This window comes from Mirounga angustirostris, unplaced genomic scaffold (genome assembly GCF_029215605.1).
Source record: "Mirounga angustirostris isolate CCGP_5_RB_7025 unplaced genomic scaffold, mMirAng1.0.hap1 SCAF_7, whole genome shotgun sequence".
Taxonomy (NCBI): Eukaryota; Metazoa; Chordata; class Mammalia; order Carnivora; family Phocidae; genus Mirounga; species Mirounga angustirostris.
The window spans coordinates 78,508,819-78,529,962 of NW_026991715.1; the positions used below are offsets into that span (position 1 = coordinate 78,508,819).

The window sequence follows — 21,144 nt, forward strand, 5'->3', positions numbered from 1 at the left end:
CAACACCATCTTGCCCAAGACTGAGATTATATTATTAGATATGTAAGTGATTTGGCCTTGATTCCTCCTCCCTCTTCAATGTGTTTATCATAATTATTTGAAATGTAATTGAAGTCATTTGAACTTGCTTTCTGTTTTAGATTTTTTCCTCCCCTTCCCATTGTCATTATCATTTTTCATATGAAAAATACTAACATGCTTCCAAAATTAAAAAGTATACACATTTTTTTTTTAATATTATACACACACATACACTCAAAGAAGTATCATTCCCTCTTGTATTCTTTCCTCTCCATTCTCACCACCTCACCCTTTGTAGGTAATCACTTTCATTATTTATCTGGTTTATCTTCCCTGTGGTTCTTTGGATAAAAGTTGGCAGAAATATGTATTTCTTAACACTTTTCTTTCTTACACAAGAGGTAGCATACAATATATGTTCTTTTATATTTTTTTGTTGCACTTTGTAATATCTCCTGTAAGTCATGCTGTATAAGTTCAGGGATATTTTTCATTTTTAACAGCTGCATAGTATCCCATGGTGTGTAGGTACCGTCGTTTATTCAGTCCATTGCCTATGCTTTGACATGTAGGTAGTTATCAAACTATATTTCAATGAATAACCTTGTGCATATGTATTTTTGTATTGTTGCAGGTGCATTTTCAGGGTAAATTTCTAGAACTGGGATTATAGGTCAAAAGGTGTGAAACCAGTTTCAACCATGAAATTGAGAGGTGACTATGAGATCCCAGTGGACATAGCAAATTGCATGGATTCATTTTTTTCATTAAAAACAGTGATAAACTGCCTGTCATTTGTCCCCAAATACTCTACTAAGCTATGGGGATATGGTGGTGAACAAAATTGGGCAAAATGCCCATCCCCATTTCAGTTAACAATCTAGTATATATACACAGGACAGAAATACAAAACAAAGATATTTTGGCAAGAGTTGAGATTCCCCTTTACTGGTTTTTGACCTTGCCAAAATCAGGGGTAATGTTCTTCTCTAGGGCAGACCTACTTTTGTCTCTTTTAAAATGAACAATAATATGGATATTTCAGTACACTGAGAAGCAAACAGTTTTTCTGTGTTCTCCTTTTTATTCTTCACCCAGTATTAAACATCATTTAACTAACACCTCCACTGATTCTAGACCTCTGCTTTGATTTTTTTTCATAGTCTGCATTTGCAGACCCTTTTTTCTAACTCTTACTTAGGGGAAGGTATATACATTTCTTTTCTGTGACAGTCTCATTGTAGAAAACAGTCATTTTCTGCTACTGACAACAGTTTCATAGAGGTGTGTTTATATTTCTTTTACCATCTGTAGCTTAGAGATTATTGTCTGTGATAAGATACACAGTCTGAACTCTGCTATTTCATTTGAAGCTGATTCATTGGGCAAGACTCTCTCTGATCTTCTAATGTTAGTATTAGAGATTAAACATGCATTATGCCATCAATTTAGTCAACATTTCAAATTTATCCTGTGGGAAAGATACATATAGATCTTATTGTGACTGTTTTACATAACATTACCAGGGTTAATGCCATTTGTTTCTCCCATTAGTAAAGGGGGAAAATCAATACTTTTATATGGAGAGTGTATTATAAGGTATTTTTAGGCCCTGAAAGAGGACTTCCACCTCAGATTTCCCAGCAGTCCTACCATATAAATGGTAGAAAAAACCAAGGGAATGGATGCTGATATTGGTAGATGTCTTTAGAGGGATAAGATCAGGGGTCTTATCACTGAGCCCAGGGGAGAGCCTGGACATAGTGGGGTAACAGAACTACACTGGAGCAATTATAATAGACACTTGTTAGTAAGTATCTACTTGAGTGCAGAATATACAGACGCTGTGCTAGGCTCCTTACATATATTATGGAATCATCAAGACAGTCATGTAAAGTAGTTCCTTTTGGTCTTATTTTAAAGATAAGAAATCTGAGGCTCAGAGAGTTGAAGTAATTTGGGCTTCTCTTCCTGCTGTAATTTAATTCCATTTTTTAAAAATATATATTTGATTTATGCCTTTATAAAGAGAATAATTATAAATTCTCTTCATTCTGTCTTCTATATCAGCTCTTGCTATTACTCTTTATTTTGCAAATGAGGACCCTAAAAATGAGGAATGTAAATATTATGATATACCTACCTTGCCAACTGCAATGCAGAATCATATTAGTTTATAGTATAATTGCTGGTAATTCTTGTGGGATTAGCTCTTACTGATGCTGCCTTCATTGTTTAAGTGCTTTCTAAAATTAGTTCCTCTTTATTTTCCAGATTCTATCCACAGAATAACAGGAAGCAAGTTATTTCCAGAGAGGCAAATGAATTTCCTTGCTTATAATTTTATCACAGCATAAAACCATCCTTTTGTAGTCAGCTCTTTCTGAGAAGAATGTTTTTATTGTGGTTTTTAATACATTAGAATTTTAATGATTGTTGTTGGTAGTTAGGATTTGGGGTAATTATTTTCACTGTTTCTTTGTATTAGATGGAACCATATGAAACTGCCAATATATGGTTTAATCTAAATTTCAAGGAAATTTATTATTTCATATAATAGTATGTCACAGATAGGGCCAACTCCAAACAGTACATCAAGGCTCTGTCTCCTTTTCTTTGTGATCCCCTTGGTTCTGCACACCATGTGTTGGCTTCATTTTTAGGCTGATAATAGGATGGTGTCAGCAGTTCCTATAATCATACCTAGAATGGTAACGTTCAGTAGAAGATAGGGACTCGCTCTCTTGTGTACCTTCCTTAGGAATGAGAAGAATTTCCCCAGAAACTTTAAACAGAGCTGGGTTTTTTTGTTTGTTTTTGCTTTCCGTATCATTGGTCATATGGCCATTTCTAAATTAAACCCTGGGGAAAAAAATGGAAGTACCATGATTAGCTCAGAATTATCATTTGTGTTTGAATAAATACTGAGAAGTTAACCACCATTATTACCACGATATCTAGTACTTTAAGCACTGAGATTAATGCAATCAAATTGGGAAAATGTACAGATGTGAAAAAAAAATAACTTGAGCAACTTGGTTAATAAAATTTCTCTTAAATTTGCTATTGACATCCTAATTTTGTATTTTAGGGGTAATTTCTTATGTTTGGTTACTGAAACATTTTGCACAAAGATTTTATAAAACTAAAAGACAAACGTCAACTCTTTAACTGTCTTGTTGGGTGTTTTAGCCCTCTTGGATAGAAAAACTGATGAGGAATTAGATAGCATATACTGACTAAAAATTACCTTAATTTTCTCAAAGAAAAATATTAGAACAAATACTCATAACCAGTCCCTAAAACAGTTTAAAACAGTGCTTTATGACACAAAACCACAAATGGGAACAATACTGTTTTGCTATTCTGTTTGATTTCTACTGAACCGTAAAATTATTAGTATTTTATGATGATGTACACTGTAAGACATTTTAACAGTCTTGGTAGCAGCTTCTAAAAGCTGACACTTACAGCATCACTTCAAGGCTATTGTAGTAATTTTTGTCAATAATGTAATTTTTAAAACCCTAAACTTGCTTTTTAGCTACTTTTGTTCTGCTTCATTAAATTTAATATTGTATGTCTTCATTACATTTGTGCTCAATGTTACTTGACCACAAAATATTTTCTGGTTATTAACATCAGCATGTCAGAATTAGAAAGCAGATTTGATATAAATATTTAACCAGAAACACTCATTAAAAAGATCTTATTCAAACAGTTTCCAATTTGAAAATAGTTCTAATTTCTAAAACACTACTTTCAATGTGAAACTTAACATATCAGAATAAATACTAGGGTTATTCAAAGTAAATAGAATGTAGGAATGTGTCAATTACTAAGGTTTATGTTAGATAAAAATTGGTATTTTAGGATGTCTAGTGGTGTGTTACTAGTAGAATCATCTGTACTTTTTGTGCTTAAAGTATATTATCCTGTATTTGTCATTACTGGAATGATAGAAGTAATAAGTAATAAAAGGTAATAAAAAAGAACCCTCATGTTCTTTTTTTGGTATGTTTTACTTTTCTGTGCCTTAGAAGAAAATTTGCCTTGCTCCATTAATAATTAGACATCACAATGTGCTTATTAGTTAAGTACATGAATCATTTGTGTATTATTTTAACAAATGTTGTGTAACCTCAAATTTTATTTGCTAATGCTATTTTCTCATCTCACTGCATGATCTAGAGTTGTCCTGTCTAATTTGATAGCTACTAGCCATATGTGTCTCTTGGGCGTTTGAAATGTGACTAGTGTGACTGAGGAACTGAAGTTTTAATTTTATTGAATTTTACTATAAATTGCCAGATGTGGCTAGTGGCTGTTATATTGGACAGAAAAGACCTGGAGCAAAAGTGTTTGACTGATCTGGTTTAAATTAATTCTATTAAATGAAAACTTATAAAACAGTTAAATCACAAATTCCTGTTTATATAGCAGTTGATCCATTTAATGAAATGTTTACTGCTTTTGTTCAGGATTTATATTCTGTGAATATGGATTGTAGTTTCTCTAAGGTGAGATAGATGGATATGGGAGGCAAAGCATAACTACCCATGAGGTTGATATGTGTGAATAGGGTTAAAGACAATACAGGGACAAACATCTCAACTTTATGGACAGAAAAGTTATAAACACAATTATGTCATCAAACTTTCCCAGTGTTCTCATATAGTATTCTTTAAAATCCACAGGTACTGAGTCCACTAGTACAGTATTGTTTTGTTTCCGAACCTGATGTGATTTGTAGCTGTTTTGATAAAGATCTTCTGAGTGAGCTTTTAAGTTATCCTTTAAAATAGTGTATTTTCTTTTAATCAGTGTATCGTATAATATGAAGAGGCAGAACTTTCTTGAGGTTTGAAAAGTACTCAAACTGAGGTTTCCATAAAATTTATTAAAAACTTCACATTCAATTTACCTCACAGAAAAGCATGGTGATTTTTTTTTTTTATCGTATTAAGAATACTTAACATCAGATCGATCTTCTTAAATTTTTATTTTTTTTTATATATTTTTTTAAAGATTTTATTTATTTGAGAGAGAGAGAATGAGAGACAGAGAGCATGAGAGGGAGGAGGGTCAGAGGGAGAAGCAGACTCCCTGCTGAGCAGGGAGCCCAATGCGGGACTCGATCCTGTGACTCCAGGATCATGACCTGAGCCGAAGGCAGTCGCCCAACCAACTGAGCCACCCAGGCGCCCCCTCTTAAATTTTTAGATGCACAATACAATATTATTAACCATAAGTGCAGTGCTGTCGGACAAATCTCTAGAACTTACTCATCTTGCATAACTCAAACTTTATGCCCATTGAATAGCAACTCCCCATTTCACTCTCCTCTCAAACTTCAGCAACCACTAATCTACTCTCTGCTTCTCTAAGATTGACTATTTTTTTACTACGTTTTTACTTTTGTCTATTTTAATAAAGAATATAGAATTACAAAAGTTTTTTTCTGAATTCAGGAGTTTTTCTCATGTCATAAGAAGTCTGTAGTAGTTGGCTCCTGGTATTGATTCAATGGCTGTTTGATCATAGGGTCTACATTTATGCAGTTTTCTCCAACCTTTCCTCATGCTTGTCTTATCTTGCTTATATGGCTGCTGTAATTTCAGCCATTGCATCTGTGTTTCAGGCAACAAGAGTCTGGGAGGCAAGAACCACTTCACATCAGTCTCTATCAGGAAATCAAAATTTCTCAGAACTATCCTCTTCTTCCCAACAGTCTTTACCCGCCTTGCTAGCAGAAACAAAACCAAACAAAAAGATTTTTATTAGCAAACAAAAAGTAGGTAATAAGTGTTGAAAAGACAGCTTATAATATATCTCCCTGACTATTCAGAATGTTTTCTGAAGGTTAAATTTGGCAGCTGGTAAGAGAGAAATATTTGGGTTTGGAGGTCACTGAATAAAGGTATGAGTTCTAAGGAATTATTGTTCATGAGTAGCAGTTTTACAGAGCAGTGAGAATAGGAATTTAACATTGTAAACAGATTAGCTTTTATTTATTTATTTTTTTGTACAGTGGGAGTTCTGTAAATGGTGGAACAACAGAACATTTGACATCTGATCTAATCTTTAGACTTCAGCGACTAAATCGTCATGACTGAGAAGTATTGTAAAATAAGGAGCAGCAGAATATGATTATGTAGACTCAAGTGCTTCTTGAGCAGAATTCTGGCATTGATAACTGAATCTCCTTACTTCAGTCTCCCGAATCTTGGCTCTTCTTCTTTACCAAGTCACCTGACAAATAGTGTGACTGGACTGCGTCTCTAAATGTTTTTTCGGCTTGGGCTCTAATGGTTTCTGTTTTCATTCCTGAAGACTTCCATAAAAAGACATGCTTAATCTCTTAGAAAATGTTTTATCCCATTCTTACGAAGAAGGACTTATCCAGTAAATAATTGATCAGGATGGTACTAGAATTCAGACTTCCTTTCTAGGCCAAGGTTTTTTGTCCTCTAAGTGCTTTCCATGCTGTATATGTGTCTCTATAATAAGAGCAGGGAATTATGTTTATTGTTTTTCTTCATTTTTCTTTTTTGTCATCACCATCTTCCCCAGTATCAAGCAGTTTTCCTGGCAAATCATAGCTCAGTATATGTTTGGTGATTGAGTGAATGTCATTAAAAAAAAAAAAAATGTACTTAAGTGTTAAACTTAGTAGCACACACAGCCCAATATGTTGCATACCCTATTTTAAATAAATCAAGACATTAAGTATTGTGGTTCCCTATGCCTGTCTTTACATGAGACTATATTTGTACTTTTTTTTTTTTTTTTAGATTTTATTTATTTATTTGACAGAGAGAGACACAGTGAGGGAGGGAACACAAGCAGGGGGAGTGGGAGAGGGAGAAGCAGGCTTCCCCCAGAGCAGGGAGCCCGATGTGGGGCTCGATCCCAGGACCCTGGGATCATGACCTGAGCCGAAGGCAAACGCTTAGCAACTGAGCCACCCAGGTACCCCGAGACGATATTTGAAATAGATTTGTCTGTACTTGTTCTGCATGTCACTACCATAGAATGTGGTTGAGCAAGGATGTGATGTTCTTAGAGTTTTTTAGATCTTAAATTCTAAATGGTGAAAAACTTGAACTTCTTAATTTCAGTAGATATTTCCAGCTTAAAAATTGTCAATTCAAAATTTAAACATAATACACCTTTCCCCTACTCCCTTCACTCTAAGGTGATATAAGTTCTGTGGAGATTTGTACCATTTAATCTAAGGCATTCTTAATTTTAAGCTGTTACACTAAGAAAGAAAAAACAGTCAATTTTATTATGAAATAATATGATATTTTCATGTAATGCAGGAACTGTGCATATCAGCTTCTCAATACCTTTACATTCTTCATTGCTTCTAAAGAATTTGGCAGTTGCTTCTGCCTTCACATGCATTTCTTGGTTTGTAATAGTTTCTCAGAGCAGAAATTAGCAGAGTTTTGTCTACATGGGACATTGGGACCTCTTCTCATTTTTAAAGACATGGTTGTTTCTTGGAAAAATATGGAATTCACACCATTGTTCCAGTAATAAACATGTGCTTCACCGATAATAAACTATAGCCTACTACTTTCTTTTCTTTGTACATATACAGAAACTTTTGCTTCAGTGATGATTCATGATATTATCTTTTTAAAGGCATTCCAAACATTAAACTCATTCCTTGTAATACCAACAACGCATATAATTCTGTTGAAGTGATAACAGTACCAAGAGCTTGATCAACTTTGTGCACATATAGGCAGTGGCTACTATGTAGTAACTACCACCTGTCTGATGGCAATTCTAAGATGCCTGCCATCAATTGGAAGATGCATCTCAAGGTCAGAGATGTTAATATATGAAAAGTGTGTTTTAGAAACTATGAAATATAGTCTATCCATACGAGAAGGTAGCCTTACTCTGTTGCTTGGTTTTGGGGCTTGAGCCTCTGGTCCTGCCAAAAGAGGCTCTTGTTAACAAGTCCATATGGATTATGCTATGTACCCCTGGCTCTGTATCCCAGCTTCTTTGAGTCTCCAGTCTGCCTTATACAATTTTGCCTCTCCTGGTACTGGTAACTCTTGATTATTTTCCTCATACTATGCTAAGGCCCCACATTTTTGAAATTGCTGTGAGAACTCTGAGAAACTGAGTTTGGGGTAGAAAATAGGAGAGTTCACTGAAGAGGTGATATTTGAGTTGTAGTTACTTTTAAAACTAGTAAGTCATTCAAATAAGAGCCTTATGATGAAGGAAAGTTGTATTTGAAGTGAAAGCATGCATCAAGGGATGCCCCGTATGAGAGTGTGTGCATGTGGTATGTTGTGAGCCTCTTTAGAACACAGGCTATGTCCTAGGGTCATGGAAAACCAGTCAGATTTGGGGCCAGATCTAGAAGGCCATGTTAAAAATATATATATTAAGGATATGAATTTTACCATTTGTGAAAATGGTCGTAAATCATCAACTGCTTTGGAGTGGAATGATTCCATGAGATATATGTTCTAGTAAAAGGAACCTGGTGACCCTATGAAAAAATTAGAGTTGGGAAGAAATTAAGGTCTAATATTTTGAAGCTGTTTCAGTTGTTCACTTGAGAGGCATCAAAGCAGAAGGAAAAGCTAGTTTAGGAGGGGAAGAAAATGAAAAACTCTGACAAGACAGTGGTACTCAATAGAATGCAGAGAGGACCTCAGTACCCACCCCTCCCCCAGTGGAATGGTGACTAGATAGGTCGCATTACCATTGTTTGAATTAAGAGGGTTCAGAGGAAGACCAGGTTTAAGGCTAGAGGATGATGGGTTTGATTCTTGATAGGTTAAAATTGTTTCGTATGGGGCATGTAGAGAAAGAACATCTTCAGTGTTGGTGATCTGTACTTTAGCCATGCCAAAGAAATTAGGGAATGGTGGTTCTGCATAGCACATTATAAGTGTTAGGCAGGATGAAATATCTGGGATGGCATTCTGAAGAAATCCCAACTCAAGGAATGCAATATTCTAAGTAGGAAAGCAGGTTGTACAGTCTGGAAAATAAAAAGAGGTTCAATAAAATGTTTGGTATATGAAAAATAATAGACAGGTATACATGTTCACCTGTTTTGGGGTTGATTATGAATCTTAAAATGCATTCCTGAAACTGTACATTAAGAGATTCTTCATGTACTAGGTACTTCTTGATTCCAAAACATCTTATAAACATTGTTAAATGTTGCCTAGGTTCTCAAAAGTGGTCTGAGTTCAAAGGCCTATTTAAGGCTACAGTTGGGAATTAGGTACCTATCATTTTATGTTCTAACTCTGCTAAATGGAACTGCAAGTTTTATTAATCTATTTTTTTTCATACTCCACAAATTCATTATCGAAACGATCAAGAGTTTCAGTCATGCAAAGGACAAGAGTTGTGTAAAAATGAGGACTAGGTTACATTGTTTTTTAATAACCTTCCAATATTTTTGTTAAAAAACTTAAATTTATCCTCAAATTAAAATATATTAGACTTTCATTAGCTTTAGACTGTTTACTAAAGATTCAGATAAAACAATAAATTAGAAGAGAGTATTATTTGTATCTCCAATGAGGTTCTAAATGTTAATGGTGATTATAAAGAAAGATTTATTTAGTTAGTAACATCTGCACAACTTTGCCTGTTCTTTTACTCTACTTTTTGTTGTAATGGTTCTTACTAGCAGAAGTTTCTTGGAAGCTATGGTTTAGATTAACAGTACAGCCTGATGTATAATTAGAATTAAGGTCAATAAAGATGTATGTGATAAAAATATAACGTCATATTACCATAAACTAGTAAGTAAAGTAAGAAAATAGGCAAACCTATGGAAAACCTCTTTATGGATACATTTTGAAACTGTATTATAAATATTAAAAATATTTTTGTGGGGGGGCACCAGGGTGGCTTAGTGAGTTAAGCGTCAGACTCTTGGTTTCGGCTGAAGTCGTGATCTCCTGGTTGTGAAATGGAGCCCCTGCTCTCAGTTCAGAGTCTACTTGGGATTCTTTCTCCCTCTCCCTCTGCCCCTCCCACTGGTGTGTGTGCAGGTGCACATGTGCTTGCTCTCTCTCTCAAATAAATAAATTAAAAAAGCAAACACATTTTTGTTTGTTTGTTTCAGAGTATACTTCCAGGCCCACAGCTTCCATTAAATCCTCATTTCTGAGGGTTTAGAAATAGGATTAGTTAAGAATTGTATTTACAGAAACCATAGAAACAAATAACTATATTGTTTACTTCAGTCAATTAATATTATATGAGGGTATCGCTTTAGTATGACTGAAATAATTTTTAATTACCCACACAAATCTCTTTGCAAATGTTAGAATCATATTTTGAAAGATAGAATCTGATGTAATTAATATAGGCAAAATAATCATGTGTTTTATCAGTGCCATTCATTATAATTCCCTCAAATACTTTCATTACCTTCCTGCCACTTCAAACCTTTGGGAATATTTTTAAATGTTTAAATTTGTTCCAGGATGAGTATTGCAAGTTTTGTTTTATTTATTTGTTTGTTGTTGTTTTTTTTTTTTTTTGCAGATAAGAATGTGCCTTTGATGAGAGGACTTCATCTTTCTACAATGAAGAGCAGAATTTCTATGTTTAAGGAATAAGAAGCCACTTTATCACTGGGGGCGGGGGGTATTTAAGTTACATATATTATGACAAACTTTAATTTGTTGTTGCAGTAAATACTGTATCATTTTGTTATGTCTTTGTATGTATAGAAGTGCTCTTAATGGGCTCAGAGTTGTTGGGAGTGAACTGCACTATAATAGAAATCTGTGTGAAAACTAATTACTTTAGAGCAGGGTGTTCTCTGATCAGTTACTGTTTCTTGCTTACCATATTGTAAACAATTTTATATATTAATCAGTTACTGTTGTTTTGTTTTGCGTTCTTTTTTTTTTTTTTTTTTTTGGAGGGGTTGCCCATTAGTTGTTTTTCTTTTTCCCCATTAATTGTTTTTTGCTGAAACTATAATCCCAGCAACAAACTGGTGTGTAAAAATAATTTAAGATTTCTTTACAGACATGTATTCCCCATTTTTGTGGGAAAAAGAAGCCAAGTTTATTACTTTGCATTTGGTTTTTTTAGATATTAATAAATGAGTTGTATGCAAAAAAAATAAATATGATTTAAAAATGACTTTTAAAGTGGTACAGACAGAATATGTTTACAAAATAAATCCAAAGAGTATAGAATTTATATTAAAAGTATTTTATATGGTTTCTAGAAAAATTTTTCAAAAAAAGGTGATTGTATTTAGCAACTTGTTAAGATACCTACTTTGACTAGATATTTTAGGAAATGGTGAATTTCAAAGCCATTTTATTTATTTACAGTATTGTGAAAGATAGAAGTAATGGCATAACCTTCAAATCATATATTAAGGTGCAGGAGAGTAAGGAATTAAAGTAAGTGTGTAGACTTTGGAGTCAGACAGACCTGGATACAGAGATTGACTTAATAGCTCTGAACAAATTACTTAACCCTGTTGAACTTCAATTTTTCACATTCTAAAATTAGATGGCAACTTACAGGAAAAGCATGGGTTTCAAATTTAGTTGCTTATAGAGGCCAAGGAGGTAATGTAAATATGTGGTGTCTGTCAGGATAGGCTAAGTCATATAGTAGTAACAGATGGTCCGCAAATCACAGTGGGTTACAACAAAGATTTATTTCTCACTCATGCTGCCCATTTGTTATGGACTGTGATTTTGCTCTTCGTTGTCTTTTCTTCAGGGTCAAGGCTAATGGAGAAACCTCTGCTTGGAATATTGCTCGTAGCTAAATGTCCAGCTGTATGAACTGCATGCTAGTTCATAAGCTTCTGCCCTAAAGTGATATATTTCATTTCCATCTACATTTTATTGGTCCAAACAAACCCTAAGGCTACTCCAGAGTTCAACAAGGCAAGGATAGGTAATCTTCTAACAATGAGGTAAGTTGAAGTATTTGACCACCCAAAATGCCAACTTAGTTTTACCAAGTATGCTAACTGGCTTCAACACAGTGAGTCAAGTCCCCCTGATGTCACTGTATTTTTATATGTTGTGTAAGCAGGGACTTAAAGTGAAAATACATTTCCTCTTCTAAAGGGATCAGCCTCTGTTTGGCTTCCATAAGAGTTACTATGAGAAACACTTGCCTAGTGCTACTAAGTCATAGTTTTATATCCCAAGAGAACCCAAGACTCCTGGTTTCTTGTATGAAGTTTCCTCATTTTGAAATGTTACTAAAACAACACATTTTTGGATTTAAGTTTAGCTCCATACCTACCATTTTGTGATATTTGAAGATCATATACAATAGTATCTTAGAAATAGTGGTAATTAATTTACTGACCACTGTTATTTATAAACTGACTTTTGCATCAAAACTTAATGGAGGTAAGAATCCAATCTACTCTAGAATAAGAATTCTGTTTAAGATAAAGTAATGATAATTTTAATAAATGATCTCTAAGTTAGGCTTAAAGATATTACCGAAATGTTCTAAGCAGTGGCAGCAGCTTTATTAGAAATACACAATTTCTCTAGGTGACTGACTACTTTAAAGAGAATATCTTTCAACTGAATATGGAAATTCTGGCATGTTTGTTGAAAATGCTCTTATTTCATCACATTCATATAGTCATTCCTGAACTGCAGATCTACTGTTAAAAATCATCATAATAACCCACACTCTGATTAAAATGCCACATAGTTTACCAGATTTTAGCTTCATTAAGTATGTAACAAGCATGCTGATAAAATGGTTAGAATTTTCATCTACAAAGCTATATGTACATTATAAAATAGCTGGGGATCATAGATGTTGTGAAAACCTGTTACTATTCTCCTTTCCCATTTTGTACTTCTTTGTGGCTATTTTGTTGTTAAGAGCCTAAACTAGGAATTAGAGATCAATAGAGAGTAATATATTTGTGTTCATAGTTTAGGATTAGAGTATATTAGAGAAAGGATAGGTTTAGAATAATTTATAGATCTTGTACACTTGACCTGACCAACCACTGCATGGGGCTAGAAGATTAAGTAGCTTCTTTCTGCCTAATTTCTTGTAATTAGTAGGTAGATAACCACTACAGTACAGTGAAAACGAGCCCTTGGGCTTGGTACTCAAACTGCACGCAGTCAGCATCTAGGTGTTTACCGGCTTTAGTTGCCTGCCTTATAGAAGGTATAATCTATTACCTTGTATCACCTATCCTTTTATTTTTTTTTTCTTTTTTTGCTACTTTAGTTTTAATTTTATTCATTTTTACTTATGTGGTATAGTTTTTTTTTTATTATGTTCAGTTAGCCAGCATATAGTACATCATTAGTTTTTGATGTAGTGTTCAACGATTTATTAGTTGTGTATAACACCCAATGCTCATCACAGCAGGTGTCCTCCTTAATACCCATCGCCCGGTTACCCCATCCCTCCCACCCCCCTCCCTTCTGTAACCCTCAGTTTGTTTCCTGGAGTCCAGAGTCTCTCATGGTTTGTCTCCCTCTCTTGATTTCTTCCCATTCAGATTTCCCTCCCTGGGAAGATACTTATGTAGTATAGTTTTATATAATTTATCTCTCTAAGTGAAACAATAAAGTAAAGATGGTTTGTTTTTCTCATTTTGGGATGTAAAAAGAACTTATATTTAAAAAAAAAAAGGATTGGAGGGATGAATATAGCAAAATAATCTATTCCATAAACATTTAGAATACTTCCCTGAATACTCCTTTGGCTGCCCCACCAAGGCTACCTGAGTCAAAGATGACTTTCAGTGACTTGTAGGAATCAAACAAGAGATATTCTTATTATAGATGCTATGCTTGATTTAGTAAGACAGATGTTTTATATCTTCTCTCATTTTACACTATCAGTCCCTGTATCAGAAATTGAGCATTTTAAATCCACAGACTCCAGTGTTTTTTACCTACCCATGGCAATAACATGTTACAAAGCAAGAAGTAAAGATAGAAGGGAAGAAATTAGGGGTTGCTGGGCGGGGGAGAATCCTCCTCAAAACTTTCATGACTGGGGCGCCTGGCTGGCTCAATCATTAAGCGTCTGCCTTCAGCTCAGGTCATGATCCCAGAGTCCTGGGATCAAGCCCAGCATCGGGCACCCTGCTCCGTGGGAAGCCTGCTTCTCCCTCTCCCACTCCCCCTTCTTGTGTTCCCTCTGTCGCTCTCTCTGTCAAATAAATAAATAAAATCTTAAAAAAAAAAACAAAAACAAAACTTTCATGACTAGCTGTTTGAGAACTCCTGAATGCTATGTGTTCCATTAAAATATTCTCTCATAGAGCCACAGTATAGGATGTATAGGCAGGTGTCTGGCTCTATTTGTTTTTGTTTTTGTTTTTTACATATGACTCTAAATTTGTGTGTTTTTATTTGGATTTCTCTTTATTCCTTTTTTTCCATTTAAAAAAAATATATTTTTATTATGTTCAGTCTTTATTCTTATTATACAGGTTCCTTTAGTGCCCATACTGTATCATCTAGGCTAATAAGGCAAACTTACTCAGATTGCTTTGGTCAAATAGGCATTTGAAGCAAAGTAGGCCGAACATCTCTGATAGTTATTTTTATTAATCTGCCATGGTCCTTTTTGGAGCAAACTGGGTCCCCACCTATTGTTATTACCTAGGAAGGATCAGGAGTTCATTTCATCCTTTGACTCTGCTCATCCCCTTGCCTGAAGAAAGTTCTTGACATCGAGTGCAGCTTGGGCTGTGTTTGTTTGTTTGTCCTTTATCGCCAAAACAGGAAGGGTAGTAAACTTCAGATTTTAGCTCTTCTCCCCTTATATTGTGTATTTTTCCCACTGAATCTGTTGCTACTCTTCATCTGTTCAGGGTCTTATCTCCTTTTCTAAAATTTTTATTTTATTCAGGAAGCTTTTCATGGGCTAATAGTTTCTCGTGGGTAAATCAGCTAAATTTTACGTAGACTAGTACCAGTGTAGTCAGGGAGATCCAGGAAGCCTGCACAATAACTTGTTTCCAAGCAACAGATATGTGACCTTTGATTAGTTGCTGTTTGTCAGATTTGCAATACATCATACCTAAAGCTATGGATTTAACAAATCCTAAGATCTTAGGTAAAATCAATAGGTACAGTCTTTCAGAAGAGATAAATTCTCTATCATTTCTGCTGATGATTATTTCTTTCTTGAAATATGGCAAGCTAGGCTCCAAAAGTAATCATCCCAATTCTTTGGCTTACCCTTTTAATAGATTTCAGTATTTTGTGTCCAAGATATGGATAAATTAATTTTACTTAACAATATCCCATAGTTTTGGGGTTCCCCCCAACTTTCTGTGGTAAAATAGACTTTGACAGATAGGGGTAGATTAATCAGCTTATTTCTTTTTTTTTTTAAAGATTTTATTTATTTATTCATGAGAGACACAGAGAGAGAGAGAGAGAGGCAGAGGGAGAAGCAGGCTCCCAAGGAGCAGAGAGCCCGATGCGGGACTCGATCCCAGGACCCTGGGATCATGACCTGAGCCAAAGGCAGATGCTTAACCATCTGAGCCACCCAGGCGCCCATAATCAAGCTTATTTCTTTTTTTTTTTCTTTTTTCTTTTTTTTAAGATTTTATTTATTTATTTGAGACAGAGAGAATGAGATAGAGAGCATGAGAGGGGGGAGGGTCAGAGAGAGAGGCAGACTCCCTGCTGAGCAGGGAGCCCGACGTGGGACTCGATCCCGGGACTCGATCGCGGGACTCCAGGATCATGACCTGAGCCGAAGGCAGTCGCTTAACCAACTGAGCCACCTAGGCGCCCTCAAGCTTATTTCTTGCATCCATAGGGATCCATTGCTTATTGCTCCTGAATTAGTTGCCTATCAAGGTACTCAACGTTATTCCCAGCAAAAGCACCTATTCTGGATATCTGCTCACAGTTTTATTTACTTTTAACTTTTTTATGATGTACATGGTTTAAAAAACAATTATATCTGGGGATCTGAAAGCCTAAACTGTACTGGAACTCTTCATAGAAGTGTTGAAGAACAAGATTTCTTTTCTGCAGGAAGTGTGATGGTTTCTAGCCTGGGCGGGGAGGCCAAGGGGATGGGGGGTGCTTAAGAACACATGTGCTGGTTCCACACTCAAAAAATTCTTGTTATATCAGCATAGGGGATGGCTTAATTAAGCATCTGTACAGTTAGAAAGCTACATGAGCAATTCTTTTGTAAACTCAGATTAAGATCCTTTTCCAATCTAAAGATTAACCACATTATGATTGAGAGCAGAGCTTCAGAGTCTAACAGACCTGTACTGAATTATGGCTCCATCATTTTCCCCTTGGTATCTTCAGTATTTTTTTTTTTTTCCCAGTTTCCTATTCTCCACATATAACGAATAGTTCAAACTAACTGAACACTTGTGTGCTAAATGCCTTAGATTTGTTTATTCATTCAGTCCTCACACTAATTCTTTGAGAGATTATTATCCTCACTTTGCTGATAAGGATACAAGGCTCAGAAAGATTGGAGAATTTGTTTCAAATCCAACAGCTAGAAAGTAGCAGAATGGCCTATTGAATAGGAGTTGGAGATACTTGTTTTTATTAATGTAAATCTCACTTTGTTTCCAAAGAAAGGATAAGGTTGTTTACAAATGTACGTACAACAAAAAAGATAAAATCAGTTTGCAGAGGTGAGGAAATTGAGGCACAGGGAAAGAAAGAACGGGTAGGAAAATAAGGTCATAATGTGATTTTATTTTCTCTTATCTATACTGTGAAATTCCCTGTACTTGCTATAAGCGTGCCATAAATGTCACTGAAGAGAGCAGCAAAGCTATCCAGTTATTGCTAATACAGGGACTAGAGGGAAATTTTTCCTGGGTTCTCAAGTAGTCATTTAATGAAGGTCCTCTGGGATACAGTAATGAACTCTTTCCTCCACATCTTTACAGTAAACTCACAAAATATATCATGCACATCTTTTTAAATAATGTCTTCTAATATAGACTATGGGCATCACACTCCAATATATTTCAGTTAAATTAATTTCACAGGAAAGTAAAATAATTCTGTTTGTGTGCAACCACCTACTGATTTATATTAACTGAAGGGTAAGTCTTAATGGTATCTAAGGCAGTCTTTCCCAAAATATTCTATAAAAAATTTATAAAAGAAATCACTTCTTCACTTATCTGATATCCCCTTTATTTATTTGTCCATTTGTTTGCTTTTCCTCCTCTCTTTCTCCTTTTGATTGTAGCTCTCTTTACTTTTAGGTTTCTCACAGATCTCTCCTCTTTACACTTTGATCTGTCCTTAGGCATAACTACTCATGACTTCAGTTATTATACAGCCAGTGTCAAATCAGAAATTGCACCAGTCAAGGAAGACTTTATTCAAAGATCTTACAATAGTGGACAAAATAGAGGCCAGAAAAAAATCTAAATACCACTGAAACAAAGATCAGAAGGACTCTTCAGCCCTAAAGTACTGGAGGGATATTGGGGAAGATATAGGCCATATACGTTTGCTAATTAGTTTTATCCAAAGGGAAAATAAACTTCTCATATCTTTATGAGGAGAGATAGTTTTGCATCTTGGCCACACCAAAGTTAGGCTCCTACTCTCCCACAAAAGCTGGGATATAGGGGTACTGTCTCCTTTGATGTTTATTTATGCCTCCAACAGATGGCTCCCAGGTCCCTAAGAAAGACTTTCTGGGTTGTAAAGCTGTCAGGAGTTTTGTTGTTGTTTTGTTTTGTTTTGTTTTGTTTTTAAGATTTACATCTCAAAGGGGCAGAAAATTTATAATTATGTTTTCTAAAATAAATACTCAAAAAAAAAAAAAAGGTAGGTAAGGAATCATGAGTTAGGAAGGGGTCTGACATTTTAATCAAGCTAAGGGGAATGGAATGTTAAGGCCATTTTGGCCAACAGGTTACTCACAGGTGTGTATTTTCTTAAATTACTCTGACATTTAAGTCCCATATATGTAAACAATATATACTTCCCCCTACTATGTGGATGACCCATAGAACCCTCAAATTCACGATCATCCTCACACAAAATAGGCCTTATTCTGTGTTCCTGTTCTCAGTAAAGGACATCAACAGTCATTCAAGTATGCAAGCCAGAAGTCACAGACTCTTCCTTAGCATCTCTCTCACCTCCCATATTCAAATCAATGCCATGTTCACATATATGTGCAATCAAAGAGAGCATTTGGCGGTACACAATTTAATTTTTTCCAAGTTAAAATTACGGGACATAAAAAAATTATGAGGCATATACTATATGAGCTAGATTATTAGCATCTCGGTTTGCCGTTTTTGTTGTAAAATAAACAGAAATGTTCTGTAAGAAAATCCTAACTCTGTTACTGGCTACCATCTCAACTAGTCTGCACACTGAAGTACAGCCTTCCACCCAGGCACATATCCTGATTAGGCTCTTCAGTTTCCATAAGAGAATGTTAACTCTATCTCCATATCAGCATTTGAGCCTAGAGCGTTGCAGTGCTGGATTTTATCAGATTGATTGATCAAAAGCTTACTAACAAGAAGTTTTTAATTTTTTTTTTTTTTTAAGATTTTATTTATTTGCGAGAGAGACAATGAGAGACAGAGAGCATGAGAGGGAGGAGGGTCAGAGAGAGAAGCAGACTCCCTGCCGAGCAGGGAGCCCGATGCGGGACTCGATCCCGGGACTCCAGGACCATGACCTGAGCCGAAGGCAGTCGCTTAACCAACTGAGCCACCCAGGCGCCCTAACAAGAAGTTTTTATGAAGATTGGTGGTAGAAATCACTGGCCACCAATTCATCTACATTTGAATTTTATTCTTGGATTAATTCAGGCTTGCAACAGCTGTAAAACTGGACTTCATTGTTTTTCATTTTGTAGAATTGCTTTGGACTACCTGGCATTATGCCTTTGCTGAAGAGCAATGCTATAAAATATTGAGCTGTGAAGGATAAGGTTATATTTAACTTGTTAACAATGAGTAAGTTGTGTACGACATCACATCATATCTTTTTTTTTTCTTTTTTTTTTGGATATGAGAGGATATGAGAATTATTTCCTTCAATTCAGTGTCAGAGATGTTTGGGTTCCCACTGAACAGCTAGTTTGATGTTTACTTTACGTACTCTGGCAATTTTGTAATTGTATTACTGACTCTTTTTCTTTGCCCATAAAACTTGAAGCTGAACCAACAGCCCTGTTTAGCAAAATACACACCTTTATGGAATCGTTTTGTGTATTCACCTCACTCCTGAAGTATCAGTTTATTTACATGGCTACATGTGACCAAAAACCCAAATAGGAGATTCTTTTTTTCTATTTTCTTGAAGTCAGGAAGTTTGTGGTTGCTAGTGCTTCTTTTATAGCCCAAGGAATTCAGGGTCAAGGTCTCTAAAAATGTCTTGGTATTTCCTTCATGGTCTCAAGATGATTATTACAGCTGTAGGAATCATGCCTTTGATTGAAAAAGGAAGGAAGAAAGAACCAGAAGAAAAATTGTTGGTCCTGATAACAGGTGATTTTTGCCATCTATTATTTCATATCAAACCTTCTCAAAACTTTGTAGCTTAAAATAATTTAGTATCATTAGTATCATCATAGATGGTTCTGTGTAATGACTAGGCTCAACTGGCTGTTCTTACTTGGGATCTCTTGTGTTTGCAGCCGAATTGTGGCTGGGGCTGGAGGCATGTTAGGCTTAACTGGGCTCACTATCCAAAGTGACACATTCCTATGGCTGAGCTGATGCTGGCTGTTATCTGGGAGCTCAGCTGAAATGCTTACACATGGCTTTGGCTTCTCATAGTGTGGCAGCTGCGTTCTGAGATAGTGTCTCAAGAGTAAGTATTAAAAATGAAGACAGCAAGGTTTTTTTTTTGTTTTTTTTTTAAAGATTTTATTTATTTGAGAGAGAGAGAATGAGAGAGAGCAAGCACATGAGAGGGGGGAGGGTTAGAGGGAGCCCGATGCGGGACTCGATCCAGGGACTCCAGGATCATGACCTGAGCCAAAGGCAGTCGCCCAACCAACTGAGCCACCCAGGCGCCCCGCAAGGCTTTTTATGACCTGGTCTCTGATGTTTGAGAATATTGCTTCTAGTCTCACATTCTGTTAGTCAAGAAAATAAGGTGTACTCAGAACAAGGAAAGGAAATTCGAGCCTACCTTGTCATGTGAGAAGCAGCATAGGCATGGAGACAGGGAATCAGTGGTGGCCAATTTTGCAGAGTATCTATCACAATCTGCTCTCTGGCTACCAATATTCATGTCCCTTCCACATGCAAAGTAGACTAATATCCCCCAAATTATGGCATTATGACATTGGTTTAAAGTCCAGGATTCATCATTTAAATCAGGTTCAAGGGGAGATGAGGGTCCCACTTTCTCAGATGCAGTTTCTCAAGCATGATTTCTCTCTAATGAAACATTTTAAACTAAAGAGACAAGTTATCTTCCCAGTAAGCTCAGTAAGTTATCTGTTCAACACACTCAGTATTATAGTGGTGATACACATGTATGAAATTTGCAAAAACAATTTCCCAGTTTTAAAAAGAAATGGGATCTGACAGGAGACACATAACAGTTGCTCACCCACAGGAAGTCTGAAATCTGCCTGAGCACACGACACCACTTCCTTATGTGGGGCCAAGTCCTGCTCCCTGAGAGTGAGGCTCTTCCCAGTTGGTCAGGTATCTAGGTTTCTAGTGCTGCATTCTGAGACTTCCCCTCTTTTCCTTTAGAATTGGCCTATGTTTGCTACTGAGTAGCTTTCTCAGCCTGCTTCCTGCCTTTAGAAGGTTGGAGCCCCCCTGCCCCGCCCCCCAAGGGCTCTTTTTTGTTTTGAACTACCTCTATCACATTTAGTCCAGTTTTATTGGGGTTCAGTCCACTAGAAAAGAAAAATTCCATTTTTTTTTTTTTTTTTTTGCCACAAAGCCTCCTCTCTACTGTGGACTGAGTCTTGGTGGTGTGGGATCATATCTTTAAGATTCTTAGGAGCCCTATTTTCTAGTTAAGAATGTGTGACAGACACTCAATGATACTCATAGAACCCTTCTTTTTTTTTTAAATGTTATGTTAGTCACCATACAGTACATCACTAGTTTTTGATGTAGTGTTCCAC

General features: G+C 35.8%; 1 protein-coding gene across 1 annotated transcript in view; it reads left to right on the forward strand.

The window, feature by feature from the left end:
• The window catches only part of FAM174A (family with sequence similarity 174 member A), a 46,931-nt gene extending 27,455 nt beyond the window's left edge, over positions 1–19,476 (forward strand). The window contains exons 3-4 of the mRNA XM_045899238.3: positions 10,573–11,977; positions 18,591–19,476. Of these exons, the coding sequence (XP_045755194.1) occupies positions 10,573–10,576 (4 nt within the window). The 3' untranslated portion in view covers positions 10,577–11,977; positions 18,591–19,476. The remainder of the gene's footprint in view (positions 1–10,572; positions 11,978–18,590) is intronic.
• Positions 19,477–21,144: the final 1,668 nt, after the last annotated feature.